Source organism: Taudactylus pleione, unplaced genomic scaffold (assembly GCF_031769625.1).
Source record: "Taudactylus pleione unplaced genomic scaffold, aTauple2 ptg000373l, whole genome shotgun sequence".
NCBI classification, from domain to species: domain Eukaryota; kingdom Metazoa; phylum Chordata; class Amphibia; order Anura; family Myobatrachidae; genus Taudactylus; species Taudactylus pleione.
In genome coordinates this window covers 2,397,978-2,412,946 of record NW_028284774.1, presented here as the reverse complement: position 1 = coordinate 2,412,946, position 14,969 = coordinate 2,397,978, and the positions used below count along the sequence as shown (strand labels likewise).

The 14,969-nt window shown below is 43.9% G+C and overlaps 1 protein-coding gene across 1 annotated transcript in view; it reads left to right on the top strand.

The window, feature by feature from the left end:
• Positions 1–14,969, top strand: part of HFM1 (helicase for meiosis 1) — a 236,775-nt gene that overhangs the window by 46,997 nt on the left and 174,809 nt on the right. Inside the window, exon 2 of the mRNA XM_088444870.1 lies at positions 9,493–9,573. Coding sequence (XP_088300996.1) covers positions 9,512–9,573 — 62 coding nt within the window. The 5' untranslated portion in view covers positions 9,493–9,511. The remainder of the gene's footprint in view (positions 1–9,492; positions 9,574–14,969) is intronic.

The window sequence follows — 14,969 nt, the reverse complement described above, 5'->3', positions numbered from 1 at the left end:
CCATGTTGAGCTTCAGAGAGCGCTCGGACATCCAGGAAGAGATGGCGGAGAGGCAACTGGTTACCTGAGAGAGGACAGAAGGGGAGAGTTCAGGAGAGGAGAGGTATAGTTGTGTGTCATCGGCATAGAGGTGGTATTGGAGGCCAAAGGAGCTGATGAGTTCTCCTAGTTTAGAAGTGTACAGGGAGAAGAGCAGTGGGCCCAGGACAGAACCCTGTGGGACACCAACGGGAAGGGTGGAAAGGGGGGAGGTGGAGCCGGAGGAAGACACAGAGAAGGAGCGGTTGGTGAGGTAAGAAGTGAACCAGGCATGGACAGTGTTAGAGATGCCAAAGGTCTGAAGGGTGCGAAGGAGGAGAGTATGATCCACGGTGTCAAAGGCTGCAGAGAGGTCCAGGAGGATGAGCAGAGAGAAGTGGCCCCTGGATTTGGCTGCAAGTAGGTCATTGGTGACTTTGGCCAGGGCAGTTTCAGTGGAGTGACGTTGGCGAAAGCCAGATTGGAGAGGATCAAGGACGGAGTTGTCAATTAGATAGCTGGTGATGCGGCTGTAGACATCATTTCCCTGTGTTCACAGTGTAAGTCAGCAACTAGATCCTTAACAATTCTCAGTGCATCTCCTGTGTTCAAGTATTCAGCTCATACGCTGATCTCCTGTGTTCAAGTATTCAGTTCATATGCCGATCTCCTGTGTTCAAGTATTCAGTTCATATGCCGATCTTCTGTGTTCAAGTATTCAGTTCATACGCTGATCTCCTGTGTTCAAGTATTCAGTTCATTCACTGATCTCCTGTGCTCAAGTATTCAATTCATATGCCGATCTCCTGTGTTCAAGTATTCAGTTCATATGCTGATCTCCTGTGTTCAAGTATTTAGCTCACATGCTGATCTCCTGTGTTCAAGTCTTCAATTCATACTCCTGTCTCCTGTGTTCAAGTATTCACTCCTAGCTGATCCTTTGTGTCCTAGTTATTTGGTTTTTATGCTGGCCTCTAGTGTTATTTCATTTGTAGGGTTCCCAGTGCTACTTCATTCTTATGTAGTTCCGGTCTTCCTGCCACTCCCAGGTATCTGTCCAGAGGGCCGCGACCTGCTCACTTGGTGCAGTGAAACCCATATCCCAACTAGAGGGGCCACTGGTGAAGGTCTAGCCAAGTTTGGTTGCAATAGGGAGACCTAGTACTGTCATTCACCTGGTCGTTCCCTAGCCGCCCTAACTCCCTGGCTTTTTGTCTTCTCCTGAGGAACTTCTCATACGGTTCTTGACACTATCGAGAGGACCTTCTGCTCCAACCTCTGCAGGTCTGGCTTCTACCTTGCAGGCTGACGGCTGGATTGTCGATTTTCCAGAATCAAACTTTCTGCCCTCTTAACGGGTGGTGTTTCTAGGTTTCTTATTCGATACAGATTCTCAGCGAGTCACAAAAATTCAGGGAACTCCAGTCTGGAGTACAGTCTCTCCTTCAACAGCATCAGGTCTCACTTCGGCGGTGCATGCAACTCCCACAATGGATGGTGGCCGTCTTGGAGGCAGTCCTATTTTTCAGGTTTCATGCCAGACCACTTCAACACCAGAATCTTCTCTGTTGGTTCAAGACAGGTTCTCAACTGGACAGACAGTTTTTCAAAATGTCTCCTCAGACTTGTCATTCCCTCCAGTGGTGGTTCCACACCCCTACTCTGACAAAGGGCTCCTTTCAAATCTGGAATTCGATAATCATCACAGTTGTCAGTCTGACAGTATGGGGTGCTGTGCTTCTGGGTCAGCATTTTCAGGGACGTTGGCGTCCTCCGGAGTCTGTTCTTCCCATCAATATCCTCGAGTTGTGGGCAATCCGTTATGCTCTTCTACAGGCTCAGATCTCTTTACAGGGCCACCCGATCCGAATTCAGTTGGACAATGCCACAGTGGTGGCTTATGTCAACAAACAGGGCAGGACTCATAGCATGCAAGCCATGAGAGTCGTCACTCACAAGTTTAGTTTCCCTCTATCTCGGCCGTGCACATTCCTGTGGTGGACAACTGGGAGGCAGATTTTCTCAGTCGTCACACCATTTATCACTGAGAGTGGGAGTTAAACAAGGCGGTAGCGGACATGTGGGGGCTTCCTGACATAGAGCTCATGGCCTCTCGTCTGAAAAGTAAACTACCTTGGTACGTTGCGATGTCCAGAGACCCTCAAGTGGCATTAGTGGATGTAATGTCGGCTCCTTTGGTCTTCAATCTGGGTTATCTGATTCCGCCTCTGTCCATGTTACCCAGAGCGCTTCTCCGAGTCCGGCAGGAGGCCCTGCATGTCATCCAAATTGCTCCAGACTGGCCTCTTTGCCAGTTGTTCTCCTTTGGAGTATGTTGGCTGCAGATCCATTTCACCCTCCTCTTAGAGTAGACCTTCTTCAGCAAGGTCCTTGTCGACTCCCAAATTTGTGTCAGTTGGTTTTGACGGCATGGCTCTTGAAACCTAAATCGTAAGAGCTGGTAGGTTCTCTCAGCCGGTGGTTCGGACTATGGTTCAAGCTCGTAAGCTGGTTTCCTCCAGGATTAACTATTGTGTCTAGAAGGGTTACATCTCCTGGTGTGAATGTTGAGGTTTTTCGCATGCTGTTTTTAGTTTACCCCGTCTCTTGTCCTTTCCTCAGGATGGATTGTCTCAGGATTTTCGTCTGTTCCCCCTGAATGGACAGGTATCAGCTTTTTCTTTTATGCTTCAGCGGCATTTGGCCAATATTCTGGAGGTTCAAACCTTTTTGCAAGGGGTTGTTCATGTCCAACCCCCATATGTGTACTCCTATTCGTCCCTGGGATTTGAACTTGGTGTTGGAAGCTCTTCAAAAGGTTCATTTTGAACCTCTTAAATCTGTGGAACTTTTTTACCTCACTTTAAAGGTGGTGTCTCTGTTGGCAATCACTTTCGGCCAGATGGGTCTCTGAGTTGGCTGCTCTATCTTGTAAGCCACCTTTTAGTCATTTTCCATTTGGATCGAGTGATTTTGCGTACAAAATCGTCCATTCTTTCTAAGGTGGTGTCTAAATTTCAGCCCACTCAGGATATAGTTCTTCCGGCTTTCCCCCTGGATTCTTTTTCCACAGCTCCTTCCTCTCTGCAGTTGTTGGATATGGTCCGGGCTCTCCGAATATACTTAGATCGTACGTCTGCCATCCGGTGTACGGATTCTCTCTTGGTATTAATTGATGGCCCGAAGCGGGGTTGGTCTGCTTTCTGGGCCTCTACTATTGCTTGGTGGGTCACTTCAGCCATACGACAGGCTTACATGTCTTCTGATGTTCTTGTTCTGGATTCTCTTAGGGCCCACTCGACCCATGCAGTTGGGCCTCTTGGGCGGTACTCAATGGGGCCTCGGTGCAGAGCAGCGGCCTGGTCCTGTGTGCATACCTTCACTAAGTTCTACCGTTTCCATACCTTTGGTATGGGGGAAACCAGTTTTGGTGTAATGTTCTTCCTGCAGCCTTTCTGGGCATTTCTACCCCATGTTAGCTTTCTTTGGAAGGTCCCACATGTAATGGCTAACTGCAGTGTTCCCCAGATGGATGATAGAGAAAATTAAATTTTTGTACTCACCGTAATATCTCTTCCTTGAAGTCCATCTGGGGAACACTGCGATCCCTCCCTGATATGTTGTATGATATGGGGCCATTGCCCTTTCTAGTTTTGTTTTTCTGTTCCTAGTTATTGCTTCCTCTATGTGGCTTTGTTAAACATGCAACCTGAGGATTAGTGGAGGTGGGAGGAGTTAGATGGCATGGAGTTTGTTTCTTAACTACTTCAGTGCCAAACTCCTACACCAAGACCTCTAACCCACATGTAATGGCTAACTGCTGATGGACTTCGAGGAAGGGATTGTACGCTGAGTACAAAAATCCAATCTTTTTTCAGGAACTAAAGTAGTTTGAAGTCTGATATTTTAGGACTGTGCTGGTGTCCACTTGGGTAGTTAGCTACACTGATGTCATACTAAAATGCTAAAATAATGTTTTCCTTTGGAGATATAGGCAGATGAATTCCAGATTAAGCTTTGCACAACAGATTTTCTGACTACTTTGGCCTCTTACTGTGAAAAAAGTATAAGCATTTAAGTCTGAGGACTGTGTTTATTTAGATCAGCACCAAAAGTTGTACTTATACAACTTTTACTCTCCTAGATCCGCCACACCATTAACCTGAACATTGCTGATTGTGCACTGCGGAGTTGGTAACAGTTGCACCCACCCCCACTTTGAGAGCTATAGTTTTGCTACTATTGCATGTTGTGATCTAAAATGTTCGCAAAGTTAGTCTGACATATATGCCAGCCTTCATGTAAATGTTTATCGAAATTAGAGATGGTCAGGTGGGGTACCCCTGGACCACTTGACATGACATGACACACTCATTAAATCAATATACCTCACTGTCCCCCCCACAGTCATCCTGTATGACCCCTTCCTCCCAGATTTACCTTCTGTCCTTCGTGCTCTGCGTTGGATCTGCCTTACTTGCTTACAGGAGCTTTAGCAACACTGAACGCCCCAGGATGGCTTGCATAGGTCAGATGGTGCACACCCCCACTTTGAGAGCTATAGTTTTGCTACTATTGCATGTTGTGATCTAAAATGTTCGCAAAGTTAGTCTGACATATATGCCAGCCTTCATGTAAATGTTTATCGAAATTAGAGATGGTCAGGTGGGGTACCCCTGGACCACTTGACATGACATGACACACTCATTAAATCAATATACCTCACTGTCCCCCCCACAGTCATCCTGTATGACCCCTTCCTCCCAGATTTACCTTCTGTCCTTCGTGCTCTGCGTTGGATCTGCCTTACTTGCTTACAGGAGCTTTAGCAACACTGAACGCCCCAGGATGGCTTGCATAGGTCAGATGGTGCACACTGTCCCACAGATGAGATGGCCAATTGGAGGATCGGGGGGTTGGCCCACTCAAACTGAGTGCAGAAGTTAAAGAAGGAACAGATTTCACTTCAAGGCAACATAAGTGGCTGACTCCGTGGGAGGCCCCACCAGGAGTCAGCCAAGGATGTCCCACTGGGTGCCATCCAAAGTAGCCTCGTGTGCAACCCTGAGGCACGTATGCCAAGGTTTGCCAACCCCTAATATAGGTTAACCTCTCATACAAGTTCAGTTCTGATAACAATTAAAGGATTTTGTGAAAGATTTCCTAGAGTTATGGCTGCAAGAGCTGACCTTTGTGATGTTAGGAGACGGTGGATGGCATTTGGCAGGAGCCTTAGGCTGCTCAACTTACTAATGTTTAAAGAACTATGTTATCTAAGGTGTTGTCAGCATAGACCTCCAATGGAATAACTTCATCAGTACAGGGCAACAGTGAACAGAAACATATGATCCAGGATTGTGATAGCCATGGCCACTTAATTCAAAGTGAAAGGCAAAACAGGTTAGAAACTGCTGATCAGTTGACTGTGTTGGTAACTAACCTTCAAATGGTGAGCGATTAGGAGATTAGAAGGAGAGTAGACACTGAATTCAATTAATAAAATGTATGTAACAAATTGATGAGAACAAATATTTGTATACCTTATGGGTTGGTAATTTACTATTATGATCACAGAACAGCCTAAGCACAATCGTTCCACCCCTCCTTTATACACCATGAATAATTAAAACAATGCAAAACCGATAACTTGCCATTTATGTTTAACAGATACCAGAGTATTATAAAAATAAATATATATCAAGAACTCAATTTATAAGAACAAGGAAAGAAAGCAATTAAAAGTGGTCAGAAGATGCCTCCTATTGTATACATGCAAATTTTCACCCGGATGCAGATTTGTATGTATCCTTGCTAGCAGTCCATCCCTAACAATATTGCTGGTTTGATATCTATCATCGTCATCTGTGCACACTTGCATAAGACCTGTACTTGGTGTAAAAGACATGTATAAAAGCAGGCTTATTTATGCTTCTGGCCAACTCTAATAGCCTGCGGTTCTGTCTCGCATGCCCTGACTGGACAGTACCTACATGAGAATGCCCCTTTACAGCCCAGTTATGCCACTTCAGTCACAAGCAGAAATATTACTGACATGCTTACTCCTCTGCATTGCCCTACTTGGTACTGTAAAATGCACAGTGTGAAAACATACAAGGTCATTGCTAATTGCTAACATTTTATGTGACATACAATGTCAGATAAAATATCTATCAGACTGACAGACATTTTATCTGACATTAATAAATAAAAGAAGCATTTGTGTGTATCAGCAATACTATATCGAAGTAAGAACAGCACTAAGCTGCTGCATTTACATGCTGCAATCATGCTGATAATCAAAACATTATATGAAAAAATTAAGTGCGCTGCTAATGAGTTGCTGTATTGTTGAAATGTATTTTTATTAGCACAATACAGATAACAACATTAAATTTCAATTAAAATATCTTTTCACATAAACCGGCTTCAAAAACCAACATAGATAAGCAGCATATACCTGTGGCTACAGGGAATGTTAAATTGGTGGCATTCAATAGTATTAAACAATCTGCTTCCTATGGTATAATATTAACTTGGAGTAGGAACTAAGTGGCGCCTTTAGGTTCTATCACAAATCCAGATTGCATCCAAATCCTCAAAGATATCTAATTTCTCAGAATAAAAAAACTGATCATTGCAATTCCCAAAAGCAGATATAAAGGCAGTCAAACTTTACAACAGCTCAACAGTGTTGGTACTAATAGCAGCAATCAAATATGGCAATAGTGTTAATGCATATATAGTAAAGCCGCCCAGCATTAGTAGTATACAGACAAGCAATAGCATTGGTCATCAGTGTGTTCCTTCCTTACCACTGCCCAGACACACAAGCATCTTTTCCTTAGGTTCTGTGTCTTATCTCCAGTATAGAAATAGATCCTCACAGTATGCTGTAATTGATATACTTCACTTCCTTGGGTCCAATTACTCACTCTGAATGGAGTCCATAGAACCCGACTGTGGCAGTGAAGTTTGCAGCTGGCTGTGTTAAGCAGTCACAGCGAACTATCTGCTGCTGGTGCTCAGCTCTCAATGCCGGTCATGCAGCTGACCACAGCAAGTTCCAAGCAGTTTACTTGCCCAGCTATACTGGATACACTGCAGGGGCTGATTACACTTTCCAGACTCCTTTGAGGATTTGGATGCAATCTGGATTTGTGAATTGAAACTAAAGACTCCACTAAGTCCCTACTCCTATTTAATATTATACCATAAGAAGCAGATTATTGTTTAATACTATTGCATGCATCAATTTAATATTCCCTGTGGCCACAAGTATATGCTGCTAATCTATACATGTTGGTTTTTGAACCCGGTATATGTGAAAAGATATATTAATTACATTTTAATGTTTTTATCTTTATTTTATCTGACATGCCTGAACCTAGCAGATATATCTCGGCCATACGCTGTGTGATTTTTCGCATAATATGGCCCACGAAATCTGTTTTTCTCCACCGAGGACGAAACATTTCTCAATTCCTCCTCTTTGAAGGAAAAGGGGAAATGTCGGGCCAGATGCGACCAACCGATGATCATATCAGTCGCGCATGTTGGAAGATTTCATATGCCTGACTGACACATCATTGCTGATCGGTTGTAGTAATACGCTATGCAATTATGGTCCCGATTTGCCGATACTCAGCGGATCTGGCCAATAATTGCATAATGTAGTGGTACCAAGTAATTATCAGCACCGTGTTGCAGTGTATCTTCTCTAACTGGAGGGTTTATTTTCCAGGATGACAATGCTCCCATCCACAGATTACATCAAGTATTTTGAAGAGAGAGTGACACTGATTCTAATACGTACATATGTCATGGCCTTCTTAGTCACTAGATCTGAACCCTATCATGTTTATGGCATATTCTGGAATGATGAGATAGCATGTTTTATCAACCAGGCAACAGATAAGTGACTTTCTTGTGGAGGAATTGTGCTGCATCCCTTCTAAACAGTGCCAGAGATTGGAAGATTCAATGTCATGGCACATACAGACCATGGGGCTGATTCAGACCCGCTCGCAAGCGGTATGCGCTCACAAGTATGTCGATGGTGGGGCATTGCGCAAACCCCGGAGCGAGTGAGAAATTCACTCTCTCCGGGGCTCTATACAAACGGGGCGGCTGTCAATGTTGATCGACAGTTCGCCCCGTTTTGTAGGTGTGGTGGGGTGGTCGGACAAACGGAGGCATTCCTGAAGGAACACCTGCCGTTTGTGGGCGGCACCACTGACATCACGAGTGATGTCAGTAGTGAGCTTCCGGCTCTATAGAGCCGGAAGCTCACTGGGGCTTGCGGCAGACGAGACCCTACCACAAGGGTCTCATCGCAAGCGCTATGGTCGCGACCATCACCTGGCCGCTCGCAAAAGCTGTGGGTGGTCACCCACAGCTTAGCGAGCGGCCCTGAGGCCGGGTTTTTTAAAAACAAGTGGCCGCCCTGATTCAGAGCAAGCGCTCGCTTTTTGAGAGCGGCTCTGAATCAGGCTCCATATGCAGTAGCTCACACCCTATTAAAATACTTTATGTTGGTGAGTCAATTTTTAGATTTACTGTGTAACATAGTATGGTGTCATACAGTATTTTTGAGGAATAGTGTTGGTGGGAGAAATGGTAGTTATTAATTTTGAAAGTTTGAATTCAATCTATAGATGAAATTTGTTGTGCGCCATAAAACAGCATACAGCCAACACATGCAACTACACTACAATAGTTGTTGAAGTGATTTCTAGCACTGTTATGCAGTCAGCTCTACTGACAAATGTAGTATTAGTGCAATTTTTCTTTTGAAGTGTCTCATGCTTCAGCTATAGGAGAATTTAAAGGAGACGTGATACTTCTGATTCCTGAATCTAACCCTGGCAGTCTACTAGTGGTGGTGAGGAACAGTTTTAAACTTTGGTGGAGTCCTTATATAAAAACCCAAGGCACTGCTTGAAGTTTTTGTACACATGGATTTTGGAAACAAAAAATTTAACTTTTTTAATATTGTTTTACCAATCCCTATGGTTGTGTACAGTAACTGTAAACTATTTAATCCAGGCCTTATCTCCAATTTAGGACTCTACCAAGTATGGATATGAACAATGTATGCTGAGCAAAAAGATGGATGTGGACTACCCAAATAGAGAACATTTTTATCTTAAAGAGATTTGGTTTTAGAAAGGAGTATTGCAGAATTATATTTTATATTTTAACCTTAAAAATAAATAGTATACATTTTGATTGAATAGACTAAAATAATAGAAAAGTTATTCTTGGTCAAACTGACAGAACTCTGAAATATAAAAATTGGTCTGAGGTGAAAGTCCTCCAGTAATATGTGACTTTATACATAAACATACTCACACACACCTGATTATTTAATATTGTTGACGCTATATAATACTTACATTAATTCTTAAAAATAGTTCAGCAGCTTTCATAGTTATTGATGAAAGAGCTAATAAATATTTTTTATTATTATTTTAGATCAAAGATACCATAAAACATGGATGAATTTCAACTATCACTGGAAGGCTTATTTTTTGATGGACCATCTGCTAAAAAAGGGTGAGCAAGTGGCATAATGGCCTAATAAAATGTTAAATAAAAAGTTGTTGAAAGTGGAGTGTGCTACTGTGTAGACTTCATATTCTTCCACGGAGGTTTTTTTCCTTGTTCCAGGATGGCCGCTGACCAAATGCTGTGCATGTGCTGCACCGTTTTGTCTAGGTGTGTTAGAGCGCCACAGTAAGAGGCAGTAGTCTTCCTTTTAGCTCTGGTGAAACATGTGCTTACCTGCATCCAAAGAATTTACAGCATCCTGCAACGCTACCTGCAAGCTGCACACACTTACAAGCGGGGGAGCTGTATGACATCCTTATCTGATCCATGACAAGAGTGTGTATAATGGGGACTACGGTTGTGCATTGTTTTAACACCAATACACTTGGTTAAGTAACTGGGTTGTTCATAGTTGTATGGCATTCACTGGTGTGTACAGAAACTCTGCTATATCATCAAGCCTGTACACACATATTTCCAACAGGTTATGGGCCCAGGCACACAAGTTACAAGTACACAAGCCCCTACCTTCTAAAAAGCCCAGAGCAACACACATACACCATCTTGGGCATATTCACAGCACATATTACCATATAACACAGAGTGAAGACGGCACAGAGTGTTTCCGGTGCAGTGTGACAGCAGAGAAGCTGATTAGAGCACAGAGGCTGCACAAATTATGTCTGAAAGAAACTTGCATACAGGAGATACACCCATAATGGTGTTCATCAAGCTAAAAGGTAAAGTTTATTAGCAAATTACACAACAAGGAAGTTTGCTATGGCAATGCAATTAAAGCGTGAAAGACTGGATTGTGACAGTAGATCCCGGTGACAGTCCAAGTCCAGACAATGTAGAGAGAGCCATGGCTACCATAGGCTTAAGTGTGGTGCAACATGTGTCCATAATGCATGGAAGATGTCAGCAGATTACTTGTGGACAGCATTGCAGGTAGCATACCAACATGGAGGTCTCATGAGAAGGATACATTTAAGACATGTATTATACAATATCAAGTTATGGGAATGCAGCAGTATGAGTGATTAGATTGACAGAATGATGTCTGTTTCTCAGCAACTAACGTCTTATGGAGTGCAAGTACATGATAAAGAGATTAAGGGGCTGTAAGTAGATTCTGCACGTGAGCAAGACCCATTTTGCGAGGATGCCGAATGGTCCTGGGTATAGTGGTGAGTGGCAAGGCCAGGGACTGCATTGACCAGTGGCCCAGCTCTGTCCACCATCACGATCGATGGTCGCAATGGTCATCCCAGCCTGCGTCCTCCTTTGCAGTGCTGGGATCGCAAATGCAGCAGGGGGTGTCATACACCTCCTACTACATTTGCATATTAACAAGGACGGAATTGCAAAGCTGTCTGCGTGCAGCTTTGCAATTGTGATCCTTGCTGAATCACCCCTTAATGCCTTAGTTTGACTTCCTAGTTGTGTCATTGGAGGCAAACACAGCCAAGTTAACCACAGACATAGTCAGAGCACAATTACTACAGTACCAAGAACGAGTGCCCTGTGAGTCAAGTGCTGAGAGTACTGCATTACATACAAGAAGTGAAAACTTCAGAAAATTTAAATTCAAGTGCTACAATTGTAACAGAAGTAGCAAAGAAGATGCAGACAACAAGAGACTGTTACGGATCCTAAGGCTACTCCATGTAACCCTCCTAGAAATCAGGCTAACGAGGTCTTCCGCCACTAACAGCCACCCGCTGTTCCCTTAGAACTGGAAGCATTCACCGGTACTTAAGTGGCCGCCTGGTCTTAAAACTCTGCGTAGTAGTGGTTTACATGGATTACCTCAGGGAACCAGAGAATAGCGTCAGATCCTGGATACAAGTAAAAAGTCAGTGGAGCGGTCTTGGAGCCGACGGTGCGGCTCAGAGCCAGTACTAGAATTTGGAGAATTGATGGAGCTGCTTGAGAGGCAGTGATGTGGCTTTGAAAGCCGATGGTGCGGCTTTAAGCGCTCATGGTGCGGCTCTGAATGCCGATGGTGCGGCTTTGAGTGCTGATGATGTGGCTTTGAGCCGATGTTGTGGCTCAGAGCCGGTAGTAGAATTTGGTGAATTGATGTAGTAAATTGGGAGCCGATGATGTGGCTTTGAGAGACGGTTGCAGCTTGGAGGCTGACAGAGCAGCTGGAGAGCCAGTAGAGCAGCTAGGGAGCTGGTAGAAGCTTGGAAGCCGACGGAGTGGCTTGAGAGCCAATGGAGCGGCTATGGAGCCGGTAGCAGCTTGGAAGCTGACGGAGCGGCTAGGGTGCCGGTAGCAGCTTGGAGGCTGACGGAGCGGCTTGAGAGCCAGTGGAGCGGCTAGGGAGCCGGCAGCAGCTTGGAAGCTGGCGTGGCAGCTTGAGAGCCGGTGGAGCGGCTAGGTAGCCAGTAGCAGCTTGGAGGCTGATGGAGTGGCTTGAGAGATGGTGGAGCGGCTTGGAAGCCGGTAGCAGCTTGGAAGCTGACGGAACGGCTTGAGAGCCGGAGAAACAGGATTCACAACAGGCAAGATAACAATACCACTGACCATGCAGCAGAGCTGACGGAGCGGCTAGGGTGCCGGTAGCAGCTTGGAGGCTGACGGAGCAGCTTGAGAGCCAGTGGAGCGGCTAGGGAGCAGGCAGCAGCTTGGAAGCTGGTGGAGCGGCTTGAGAGCCGGTGGAGCAGCTAGGGAGCAGCTTGGAGGCTGACGGAGCGGCTTGAGAGCCAGTAGCAGCTTGGAGGTTGACGGAGCGGCTTGAGAGCTGGTGGAGCGGCTAGGTAGCCAGTAGCAGCTTGAAGGCTGATGGAGCAGCTTGAGAGACGGTAGAGCGGCTTGGAAGCCGGTAGCAGCTTGGAAGCTGACGGAACGGCTTGAGAGCCGGAGAAACAGGATTCACAACAGGCAAGATAACAATACCACTGACCATGCAGCAGAGCCGAGAGATCCACAAGGAACGCTATAGTCGGCAAGGCGGCAAAAGACCAGCGTGTACTAATAGGAAACGGATTCAATCACATTGCGTTGTGGTTCACACGTGACATCCTGCAGTGTCCGGATCGCCTAGAAACCAACGGAACGACTCCAGACGAAATACAGGAAGGTGAAGGTACATTGCTGGAGGGAAACAAGTCGTGACTGCGATTTGTAACAGAAACTTGTGGAATCAAACCGGTCACAGGCTCAAGACCCTGAGATCAGATAATGGTGAAGAATATCTAAACAGAGAGGTGGAATTATTCTTGAGAAAATGTGGACTAGAGCATCAATTGACCAATTGCTCAAGCTTTGAGTCACCTGCTAGTGTGTGCCTAATGACTCTGCAAATAACAACACCTGTACAAACACATCAACTCCAACAAATTTGACATTACCTGTGTTTGGCATGATTAAAGTGACAATTACTAACAAGCTTATAACTGCTTTTACAAAATGAGTTTTAACAACAAAAGCTGTATGCTAAAAAGTGCAGACTAAGCAAACCAACTAACATCATATGATTGAATAACATCTATTATTTACAGCTGAAATAACACATTTTCAAGCTGTACTAACACATTTCCAACAATATATGTGTCAGTATATATGTTTATATGTCTTGATACTATCATATGATTCTTTTGAGTGTTATCCACTGTTGATTATTTTTAATTGTTTTTTAATAGACATATTTGTGATTTAGCAGCAGACCACAAGCGCCATTATTCCTCTTATTTTTTTCTTTCTTTTTTTCTTACCAGTCCCTATAATTTAATGGGCAAAAGGTGTATGCTTTATATTTAATTTTAATTAATATTATGTAGCGCCATCCATATACACATTTTTTTCTATATGTTAATCTATATAACTCCATTGCTGTGGAGTACATCAATAATCAGGAAGGCACATTTAGCTCTCTGGCAATGAAGAAAAGCAACTGGATCATGATTTGGGCAGAAGAATGTTCCATCAATAACCGTATACATACTGTGGGTGGGAGACATTCTGCATCTCAGGGAGTGGTCTCTCAACCTGAAAGTTTTTTCAACAGAGAGTGGAAAGGTGAGGTCAACCAGACATCAGCATGATGGCATACAAGTAAAATTACAAGGTCCAGGAATCTGGAGGACTTTTAAAATAACGGTTCCTTTGGATTTTCATCAGGTTTACCTTTATCATCCTGTGTCAATGCTCACGTGTATCCTCAAAGAAAAAGAGAAAAGGTCTGGTTCTTGTTGGCCAAGATGCCATTGGTACACAGACATCCTCACTATGTTGGTAGGACCATTCTGGCATCTTGCTCAAGGACAGGACCTGTTAACCCAGGGACCGTTTTTCTATAAGGGAAAATCATGTCTAACTTTTGAAGCTGTTGGATCAATGATCCTAAACAGAAGGGGTATTTTAACTGAACTGGTAGAGAACATGCTGAAGATTCAAAAGCCCATGTAGTAGATTTATTATTGAGTCTGTAAAGTTTTGTGGTGTGAGAGGTGTTTTCTGACTACTGTACTACTTTTCGGCATGCCTGGCAGCTCTATTTCTACAGACAGCAGTTTAAAACTGTAATTAGTAACATTTCTTTTTATCTTTTTTTTCGTAAGAAGTTGACATTTATCCCCAAGATGCAGTCTTTTTTGCAGGGTGTAACACAATTCCGGTACCCTCTTGCTTCTTGGGATCTGAGTTTAGTTACAGTACTCTCCGTTTGAATCACTGAGTCAGTGATGGTGACGTTTCTTACATAGAAAATGTTTTTTTTTCTCCTTGCTATTTCCACAGACCAGGTGTTGTTGGAGCTCGAACCACTGTCTTGAATATCTCCCTTTTTAGTTTTCATGAGGATACCACTGTCTTGAATATCTCCCTTTTTAGTTTTCATGAGGATAAAGCTGTTATTTGGACTATACAGCTTTGTCAGCGGATGGTGGTCTCCAAATTCCACTTCAATCAGGGCATTGTGATTCCAGCAATAAGTAGGAGTTAGGCTACAGAGGAAGAAAGTACCCTTCATTTCCTAGTTGTTGTTGTTGTTGTTAGGGCATTACAGATCTATGTCAATAGATCATGCATTTTAGTAATAAATTCTCTCTTTTGGTCCTTTATGATGCTTTCAGAAGAGGTTAGCCTGCCACAAAGCAGAGAACAACTACATGGATTACTGTGGTGAGTCTGCAGTGGGTAAACCTGTTCCTTCCAATGTGAGGGCACATTTTTTCCAGATAAATCAGTGCTTTATGGGTGGCACAGTATGATTCCTTGGCAAAAGCTGTTGTGTTGGGCAGTCACATCATCCTCCCTGCATATTTTTACGAAGATCTACAGGTTTACTGATTTTGCAGCTGAGAAAGACAGTTTTGGTTGTTAAAGAAATGTACACACCAGAGAGGCAACTATTGGATGTCCCTATTGTTTCAGTGCTGTACAGTAGGATG